This window comes from Sinocyclocheilus rhinocerous, unplaced genomic scaffold, assembly GCF_001515625.1.
Source record: "Sinocyclocheilus rhinocerous isolate Xijiao unplaced genomic scaffold, SAMN03320098_v1.1 scaffold1483, whole genome shotgun sequence".
NCBI lineage: Eukaryota > Metazoa > Chordata > Actinopteri > Cypriniformes > Cyprinidae > Sinocyclocheilus > Sinocyclocheilus rhinocerous.
The window spans coordinates 318839-329153 of record NW_015625211.1 but is presented as its reverse complement, the minus strand read 5'-3'; the positions used below and the strand labels follow the sequence as shown (position 1 = coordinate 329153).

The window sequence follows — 10315 nt, the reverse complement described above, 5'->3', positions numbered from 1 at the left end:
ATGACTCTGGTGACTCTGGCTGATGTAGGAAATTTGGTCCATTAATCCAACGGCAAGGTGGGGTTAAATCCTGGCCTCGTTGGCCTCGTGTTATCACATCAGCAGGGTTGTTCGCTGAATCAACGTACCTCCAGGAATCAATATCAGTGTAGCCACCTGCGCTCCAGTAAGGGCTGCTCTCAGTTCCAGACGAGGGATCGTCATCTGCTTCCGAGGTGCCACTCGTGAACGGGCTAACACAAATGAGACATGTACATGTCCTTCATTGTTTTCTGTGCGCATGTAGGCCACTGAGCCATAGGCCCTCTCAGATGTGTCACAGAATATATGTAAATTCCTATTGAGGATTTCCGCATGCCCTTCAAATGGAGTGTAACACCTTGGGATTGCAATCAGATTCAAACTATGAAGCTCTTGTTGCCAGTTTGCGTATGCTCAATATTACAAGCAGGGAAAGTGCAACGTCATCAAATTTGACATTTCAAACAATATTGAACAAACCGAGTGATATGTAACTAGGAAGTGAACATAATCATTTGTATTGTAATAGAAATACACTTATTATAAAGCTCAAAGTCCGATACGAAAGCGTTTGGTTTCACTTTCGATTTCACTTTCGTTTGTGACGCAGTTTAAAATGCGTTCAATTTACGGGCAAATATCGACATTCAGATCAATAATATAGATTACAAATACAAATTATATATGGAAACTCACCCGTAATCATTTACACACTGGTAAAACATATACAAAGTTGAATAAACAGTCCAGCCAGCCTGATTTGTAACCTACTGCTGTCGAGACAAAATGTCCACTCCTAACTGCGCTACGTGCCACTAGGGGGTGTGGCTAGGGCTTTCTCACACTGCCATTAATGATGTCAAATGCAAGTGGTAGAGTAAAAGCTGCTAATTAATTGTTTTGAGAACATAATTAATATCAGGTTATTGTTGTTTCTGAGATGTTGCTGTAACGAACATGGCATCTAAGGACAAATTCAGCGTTTTTATTCAGTCGTTTTGCTTCAAAGTTTAATTCATTGGTAATAACGGAACTTGCGACCATAGTTAGCTAACGATGCTTTTGGGAAGTTTAATAATGGGGCTGTTTAAATTCCAACCTCCTGAGCAGATTCTCACAATCTTTTTCTTAAAATTTCAGATCCTGCTGAATAAATGTCTCTTGCACTGTTCTTTCCATCAGAGATCCATAAGAATGTAATCAGTCCTCTGGAGGGTGACATGAAGGAACATGTTCTCCATCAGAAACACTCAGATCTGAAGCAGAGGATGAGGAACCTGAACCAGGGCTTTGAACGACTCCGCAAGATCACCCATGAGGGTTACAGTGCTGACAGTGGTGGGGACCTTCGCTAAGGTTGAATTCATGTTTCATAAATGAATTGGCGCATGACTTTCTAATGCTCTCGTTGTCTGTGGCAGAATTTAAGGAGCCACGAGTCATAGAACTTTGGGAGATGGCAAAAAGATCAAATCTCAGTGAAGACGAACTTGACTCTCTTAAAGTAAGCTTCGCTTATGTCGTAACATGAATACCATTCAGATTATTACTGCACAGCCAAATTACTGCTAAATATTGCATTTCAGTTTTATTTTAATATGCTTGGCTTTACATTGGTATAAAGATTATTTTCAAAATTCCTGAAGTTTCGTTTTTTTTCTTCTCTCATTTAGGAGGAACTTAGACACTTTGAAACAAAGGTGGAGAAGCACCAGCACTATCAGGAGCAGCTGGAACTGTCTCATCAGAAACTGAAGCATGTGGAGGCCCTGGGAGACAAAGATCACATCATGAGAAACAAAGAGAAATACAACACTCTTGCTGAGAAAGCACGAGAAATGGGATACAAGGTAGAGCTGCAAACTGGGTTTTAGAATAACAACTTTTTTGGTTACTGTACTTTGTGGATTTTCTGGTTATCGTACTTTGTGGATTTTTAATAACCCTGTCACACTTTTTTTTCTTTAGATGAAGAAACACTTGCAGGACTTGACGAATAAGATTTCCCGAAATGGATTGCAACACAATGAACTCTGAATACCATTTTTGTCACGATGACAGCACTACTGTTAGCTATAACTGTTCAGAGGTCACACATGAGGTATTCCAAAATGTTATCCAACACAGATGGGCCAGGGTTATAAAGGTAGGGCATATTGTACAGGAATTTAACATTTCCTTTGGGAAGCCAGACTACATGATAATTTTTTTAAACTGTACTGAGCAGTGATAAGTTCTGCTTTTGTTGGTTATTTCCCGTTTTGTTTGTGCAGCAAGCTGATTTAGCCAAAACGCTGATGCATGTTGTTCACGTACTATGAATTTTGGCCACATTGGTTTGTGGCTCAATTATTTAATAAAAGTTGCTAAACAACAAATGCACAATGAAATATGTGTAGCATCCCACAAACATGGGTGCAAAAGAATTCAACATGAGCACAGAGAATAACTTTACACATGAAAAAAAAAAAGCTCTCTAGGGTTTTCAGTATAAACAGTTAAAGCTTCCATTTTTTTTTCTTCCTTAAACCCCAGTCCTGAACATCCTAAGATTTCAACTGATTAATACCCATTCATGAACAACAGTGCTACCCCTGTACAGGCGTGATTTATATTAGGATAATAGCACAACCTGACAGATTGAGGAAAATGGTGTGCTTCAGTGAAAAAGGCTAAAAAGGCTGGAGTGTAATGGAGAAAGCCAAAAAAGAAAAAAAAGCCAAGCCGGATTTGGCAAGGTAGACCTTGAGTCAACTATGATATTGACTGAATCTCTAAATAGCATTGGATACAAAGCCCATCACCATGATTGACAGTGTTGTCCCAAGGTAGACTTGAATCAACAACCTCACTGTTTAAACAGTTCCATCAGTAAGACATTTGAGATTTGTCATAAAAATTCTAATATAAACTGTGCACTAATTCTTTCTAATTGTACTGTTATTACTAACTAGTTTGTGATTTAAAATCCTCATATTCATAAAAATATGGTAATCCAGCATTGTAATGAATTATCATGAATGTGATCTCCATAAATAATAGGATCGCTTTTGTACAAGTCTATATTCTACTCATTTCATGTTTCACTTTTCATAATAAAACAAACTTCCAAAGCCTTGTGTTTTCTATGATGTCAGATGGTTGCTATGCTGAGCTGATGGTTGCTATGCTGAGACAATTGCATCAAGCATTTAAGGACGAGCAACGCTAGTCACTGATGTATCACTTTTATTACTACTGTTATAGTCAACATAGAAATTTCAGAAAATATTTGAAAAAAAAGTGTATGAAATATTTCAATGTAAATGTACAGAACAAAATTGGTCACCAATTAAAGTATATATTTACAGTCAACAGTTGTTGCATTTGGGATCTGCTTTCAGATTTATAACCTTTTAATTCCACGTGAATTTTAACCATGGAAAATACATTTGTACACAAAGCTGCACATAATATACAATGCAGCAATAAACTTAAAAGGGATAGTTCACCCAAAATGAAAATTTCCTTGCGATAAACTCACTCTCAAGCCTCATTTACAAAGTTTTAAATATGGATATTCTTCTTACACAAATGCATCGATTCGCTTCAGGGGGCCTTTATTAACCCCCCATAGCTGTGTAGCATATTTTATAATAGATGGATGCACTTTTTTGGGCTTTAAAATCTGGACCCCCATTCATTGCCATTATAAAGCTTGGAAGAGCCAGGACATTTTTTAATATAACTCTGATTGTATTCGTCTGAAAGAAGAAAGTCATATACACCTAGGACGGCTTGAGGATGAGTAAATCATAGGGTAATTTTCATTTTTGGTTGAACTATCCCTTTGACATTATACTGTGCAGCAGCAGTTCTCAACTGAAAGCCCAACAAAGTCCAACCCAATTTTCAAAGGCCCTCCAATATTTTTCAGTTTATATCTTGGTTGTATCTATTCTTTTCCTATTTTAATTTAGAGTTAGATATTTTTATTATATTAATATATTTAAGTCATACTGAGGCCCCCAAAGTGGACCTTGGACCCTATGTTGAGAACCACTGATATACAGTGGAGTCTGAACGTCTGAGAGACCACTACCAAAAATTATTCTAATATGCATTTCTCTAACAAACATTTTTTCAGCATAACAATTTGAGTTAAAAGTTGAATTGAAAAAAAGGTATATGAATTGAAGAATTTCTTAACATTTGCTCTGTGTCTTTGTTGCTTTAAAAATGACAAATGGTATTTGATCTGCATGAACTCCAAAAGTTTGTGTAAAACCAGATGATGCATGTTTTGTGCTTCAGTGGATGCAAGAACATTATTAAAAGTTGTTTTCAAAAATGTGCTCACCATTCACAAAAGTGACTTAAAATATGACACCATCTTAAAATATTATATTAAATATATAAACATTATAAACATTTTCATCTAACATTTTTCAAATGCACACACCCAGTTTAAAAGGGGGGAAAAAATCTATATTTCCAATGTGGTCTCAGACGTTTTGACTCCACTTCATTATATTTTCAGGTGAGTGTTCCTCTCCTCTTCTGTTCTAGTTCCTGTAGTCTCTCCTCTCGGCCCTGTGCATGCTGGACTCCCACCCTCTGTGCTGTCTGAGTCGCAGTGATGTCAATGTGGGCGTATTTAGTGCTGGAGCCGGCCGCTGTTCATAAACACACACACAAAAACCAATGTATTTAACAACTTTATTTATTTATTTTATGTGCAATGCCCTTTTAATATTTTTGAATAATCTAAACACAGCTGGATGGTCATTTGTTTTCAAACCCAAAACAGAAAGAACTGTAGATACTAATAGTTTAAAATACTGTTCAAAAGTTTGGGAGCAGTAAGATTTTTTAATTCACAGAAATAAATTTGATTTAATTTAAGTGTATTCACAAGGATGCATACATTACAGACTTAGGCTATACATTGTTGCAAAAAAAAATTCTATTTCAAATAATTGCTGTTTTTATTCATTAAAAATCTTTGGAAAAAAGGTATCAGTTTTCACAAAAAACATTAAGCAGCACAACTGTTTTTAACTTTATAACTTATAATTACTTGAGCAGCAAATCAGCATTGGAATGATTTCTGAAGGATCATTGTTACATTGAGGACTGGAGTAATGATGCTGAAAATTCAGCTTTGCCATCACAGGAATAAATGACATACAGTATCTTAAATTTTATTAAAAGAAAAGTTACTTTTAATTGTAATAATATTTTACAATATCACTGTTTTTACTGCATTTTTGATTAAAGCTTGCGGTCTGTAAGTTTTGCCTCTTTGTCGCCATCTCTGTTTGAAAACCTGGAATTGCAGCTGTTTGCGGAATTATCTTCCTTGCGTGGGTTGTGCGCCGGCACGGCTCCAGCGCGGATTATCATTCACATGTGTTTCATAAACACATAATCCTTTCTGGATTACAATCCGCCATCAAAATGATGCATTTAATTATTCTAGCTGCTGTAAGAAAAGGCTATAAACGATCGGCCACCTTCAGGATCCTCACATGCGATAGTCTAGTAGCCGGGACAACTTCTTTATGTTTACAGACGTGACGTAATGACGCAGTGCCATGCTCGAATGTCCCGCGAAAACCTACCCCTACCACTCAAATTAGAAAACATTAAGCTAACTGTTGTGAATCGGGCTAAAGTAAGGCGATAGTTTCGAACACTGGCTGATTATGTACTTGCTCAAATATTGATTTCGGATCATTTTTAACAAAAAAAAGTTACAGACTGCAGCTTTAAATAAATGCAGTTTTGGTGCGCATAAGTCACCTTTTTCAGGTTGCAGCCATGATCAAATATGTGTAGTGGCCTATATTAGAGGCCTGCAAGCCCGTCGGGTCCTGACGGGGCCCGACACGCTGAGTCCAATCGGGCCGGGCTCGGGCCATTTTTTTTTTTTACAGATCGGGTTCGGGTCGGACTCGGGCTCATTCAGCATATATGCACACATTAGCATACAGGTGACAGTTGACCATGCTATGAATGTGTTGGGGGGAAATAGTAAGGAGATATTTGAATTATTTATTAATAAATTAGTGTTTTTTGAGTCCGTGTCGCAAAGATGAAGATGACGATCCTGACCTGCCATCTCCTCACTGGACGAGCCTTTAGAGAGAAATGCATTTTTATGGATTTTATAAAATCTGTAGAAAGAGTTTTTGTTTTTGATTTGAATTATTTAGTTTTAAAGTAGTAATTTAAAATGTTCTATAGATATATTTAGCAAGTCTGTGAGGCAAGTATTCGCTGAGTTTCGGTTCATCATTGTAAAGCATTCCTGGCCGAAATTGCAGAAAGCACATCCTGTATTTATCCTTTTATTTTATAAAAGCACAACGTTTTGTTGATATTGTGAGTGCACACAAATAAAAGGATACCATTTACAGTTCCGAGTGATGTATTACTCTTACCTTTTTGAGCAAAAATGACGGCATATTTTACGTTGTTTCCAATGCAAGTGATCACGCCGGCGCCTCCATGTCCTGTAAAGCGCGCTTTAGCTCTCCGCACAAACGATTAGATATGCGTCTAATAGCGCACATTTATATACAGTAGGTTAAACATTTAAACTAACATTGTGATATGCTTGAACTGTTTTATATCTATAGATTTTATTTTAGGCAAGTCGTGATGATTTGAGAAGGCTTGATCAAACATGATCAACTCACTGTCTGCCGCTGGCCGCTTGGTCGTAAACGAAATATAATCACTTTGACATTACATACAAAACTGAACTATTTTAATAGCTGAAACAGTAGTATAAGCTGTTTTGGGAGAAGGGGAAAAAAAAGACAGGCTCGTGTCGGACTCGGGCCAAGAATTCTGATGAGCTGTTGGACAAGGCCCGGTCTAGGGGCCTGAGCGTCTCAGGACAGGGCCCGGTTAGGGCCTATATTTAAGCCCTGTGCAGGGCTCTAGCCTATATATGAGAGGAACACAGTGTACCTCTGACAGTGTGGCTTGACTCTGGACGGTCCTGCAGATCTAACTCCATATAGTGCAGCTGGCGTTTAGATGTAGGACTGATGGGGATATTCACATAGTTAACAGAATCACCTTGAAGTTTGTTGATAACTGTCAGTCCTGCCTCTCCTGCAAGACCAAAACACAAACCCGATTCATGCACAGTAACCAATGAAACCGAGCGAAAGAAATGCAGTGATCAGATGGCGATATACTATATAAGAGGGGCATCTCAATTACCATATTCTCCAGCTCTGAACTGTGGCCACCTGGATGCATCAGTCATAAATGCCATCTGCTCATAATTGCCTTTTGGATCAGCTGAGAAGGACAAAAAAACAAGAATGAATCACAAGTAAGCCATTCATTTAGAATCAAAAAATTTATGCTCAGATATCATTCAATTGTAAATCAGCAGAAAACAATCTGACTTGGCATATTGCACACACAAACATAAGATATCCAGTGACAACAAAGCATCATAATTTCTCCTCATGGTTACTATGTTTAGCTATAACATGTCGATGCTGAGGCTAGAATCACTTTATCAGTCGATACAGACGTGGAGGTCTGGTTGAAAGCTTTATGTACTTAGGGACGAGAAAGGCATGATGCATTTCCTGTTGAAATAACATAAAAGTATTGTTACCTGACTGAAGGACAGTCTTCAGAGGCCTTAACCATCATTATCATTTCAAATTCAGAGGCCTCATTTATAAAATGTTGCACAGAAACCATCCCAAATTTGATTTTTCGATCATCTCTCAAATATGTGTACGTGTGATTCATAGAATGAACGTACAGTACACACAGAAAATGCACGTACGCCTCTCTTTCAGATGTGACATCTATGAATTGCAAATGATGCAATCAAAAAGACTATAGAATACCCTCTTAAAGGGACTTTGGCGCAACTGAATGGTTTCAGCTCTCTGCCTTGTAAACGACTCCTAATTAATGCCATTAACATATAAAAGATCACCAGTCATCGTCCAAATCCTTTCATTTAGAACAGTGAGCTGCAAGAACAGCTTACATTTCTAAAAACCTGCGGAACTCCGACAAGAAAAGGTGTGTGTAAAAGGACGTCCTCTGTAAAGGACAGCAGGAATTTAAAAAGTCCTGTTTTTTTGTTGTTTTTTTTAAATAAAAAGACATGAATAGACATGAAAAGGCAAGACAGTGGGATTTTTGCTTTAATCACAAATCAGTTTTTTCAAAAAATGTTATACCAAACTTTATATAAAGAATGTTATGAAAGATATTTAAAAATATTCTTTATGCAAAATGTGTATAAAATGGTCATAAATGGGTTTTCCCATTATATACAATGTATCTATAAACTGTATCTCATTTGCATATTAATGTGTTTTTGGGGCAACATAGAATGAATAAATAAGTGTAGTAATGGGAGTAATAATTGGCAAGATTTTCATAATAATATCTAATATTTCATAGGAATATTGTTATATAATTTTTTCCCTATTCATTTGTTGTGTATCCCAAAATGTGTAATATGCTTTAAGTCCTGGTGTCCTCTACAGCATTACAGTCCAGTCTTGGTGTCCCGACATGTATGAAATCAATGTCCTGTTTCATAACAGAAAGTCATATTTTGATTTGAATCCTCATAACATTTTTCTGAGATGTTGATTTATGACAAACAAATCGAAAATTAATCAGATTTAAATGATTATTACAAAATAGTATCATATTTCCATAAGAGTGTTACATTTGATCACTAAATTAATGTTGCTCATTTTTAAAGACCAAGGAGAGGGAGCGGTCATGGTGAAACATCCAATCTTTTGGTATCTCTGAAAAGCCCTGAGTGTGCTCTGTACAGGACATCTAGACAAAACTGTGACATGTAAGGTCTCAGAGAAATCGCTAAAAAATAATGTCCTCTACAGAGGACAAAACTCCATTGCTGTTAGTCAGGAGGATATGATTTAAGCACACCCACACTCTAAGATCAAATCTGAGCATACGCACACTTTATAAATGAGGCCCTTTAAAACTGTATGATGCTCACCATCAGACTTCTGCTCCTCGGAACTGCTTCTCATCTCACACCTGCTCCTCTCCTCCACCTACAAGAAACACAGAAGTGATTCAGAAATCCCAAAGCAGCAGCAGCAGACTTGTTTAATGATGCATTTATTTTCTTTAATTGACTAAACCAGCTATTTCTGCTTCTTCTGCTGTTGTACATCACCAAAATTTTTCAAAATCACTGTTGAACTAAACAAATGTGGCAATATATTATCGGACCATATTTCTTACCGCTTTAGCTGTTGCTGTTGTTACTTCTTTAAATAAAATTTTACAACTAGCATTGACTGACTACACCAACACCTAGTACAAGCCTGAAGATGTGCTTCTGGCCACAATAAGCAACTGAAAATGTACCACTATTGTACAAAAAAGTATTGAATGCTTTAAGCCACAGTGCTGAGAGTGAAATGTTTTTCAGTGTGAAATATTGATTGCCCTGAACAGAAATACGTTAGGATGTTTGGTCAAAGCAGCTTGTTTTAATAGCTTTTTATTGCATTCTCAGATCAACTTGGAGCGTGTGGCGAGATGACAAACGCATTTAAATTCATTCTGCAAACTGGTTGTGCCTCCCCACTGATGCATCAACGTGATGGCTGAGCATGATCCAGAGACACAGACGGCTGGAAGTCTTTGGATTTGTGCTGGAACGCTGGATTCTGTGATTAGAGGAATGCATAACGAAAAACTGATGCTCAATCAACACTGTCCTGATCTGTTGCAGAAGTCTGATTTTGTTGGTAAAGTTTTAGTCCAAATCTATAGAACAGTTTGTCCGCATACTTTGACAAAAGATGCATTTAGACTCATAGAATAGCTGAGCAGTTATCCGGTTTAATCAAAGCAAATTTGTTTGGGAGTAATAGGCTTCACGGATTTGCATTGTTTGCTGTGTCATTTCTTTACATCCAAGTTCACTAGGTTTCCATAGGCATATGGAGGCTAACAGGTTATTTATAAAGACCATTAGGAGCATTTCAGTAAATAATTTAACCTTTCTGGTTCCAATTCCAATTATAAATGTTACAAAAGACTTCTATTTCAAATAAATGCTGCTCTTCTGAACTTTCTATTCATTAAAGAATCCTGAAAAATGCATCAGAGTATCCACAAAAATACTAAGCAGCACAACTGTTTTTAACATTGATAATAATAAGAAATTTTTATTGAGCACTAAATTAGCATATTGGAATGATTTCTGAAGGATCATGTGACACTACAGTCTGGAGTAATGGTTGGTTAAAAAAAAAAAAAAAAA

General features: G+C 36.9%; 2 protein-coding genes across 4 annotated transcripts in view; one reads left to right on the top strand and one right to left on the bottom strand.

The window, feature by feature from the left end:
* The window catches only part of LOC107749950 (alpha-2-macroglobulin receptor-associated protein-like), a 19304-nt gene extending 16170 nt beyond the window's left edge, over positions 1–3134 (top strand). For both annotated transcript variants that reach the window (XM_016565201.1, XM_016565194.1), the window contains 4 exons: positions 1204–1359; positions 1443–1525; positions 1695–1871; positions 1990–3134. In XM_016565201.1, the coding sequence (XP_016420687.1) occupies positions 1204–1359; positions 1443–1525; positions 1695–1871; positions 1990–2058 (485 nt within the window). In that variant the 3' untranslated portion in view covers positions 2059–3134. The remainder of the gene's footprint in view (positions 1–1203; positions 1360–1442; positions 1526–1694; positions 1872–1989) is intronic.
* Positions 3135–3796: 662 nt separating this feature from the next.
* Positions 3797–10315, bottom strand: part of LOC107749932 (protein Dok-7-like) — a 22544-nt gene continuing 16025 nt past the window's right edge. The window contains exons 8-11 of one of the 2 annotated variants that reach the window (XM_016565183.1): positions 9035–9092; positions 7240–7320; positions 6982–7128; positions 3797–4676 (exon numbers count right to left, since the gene is read on the bottom strand). In XM_016565183.1, the coding sequence (XP_016420669.1) occupies positions 4537–4676; positions 6982–7128; positions 7240–7320; positions 9035–9092 (426 nt within the window). In that variant the 3' untranslated portion in view covers positions 3797–4536. Of the gene's footprint in view, positions 4677–6981; positions 7129–7239; positions 7321–8513; positions 8590–9034; positions 9093–10315 lie in introns of those variants that run through there. The other variant, XM_016565190.1, reaches the window with a different exon arrangement.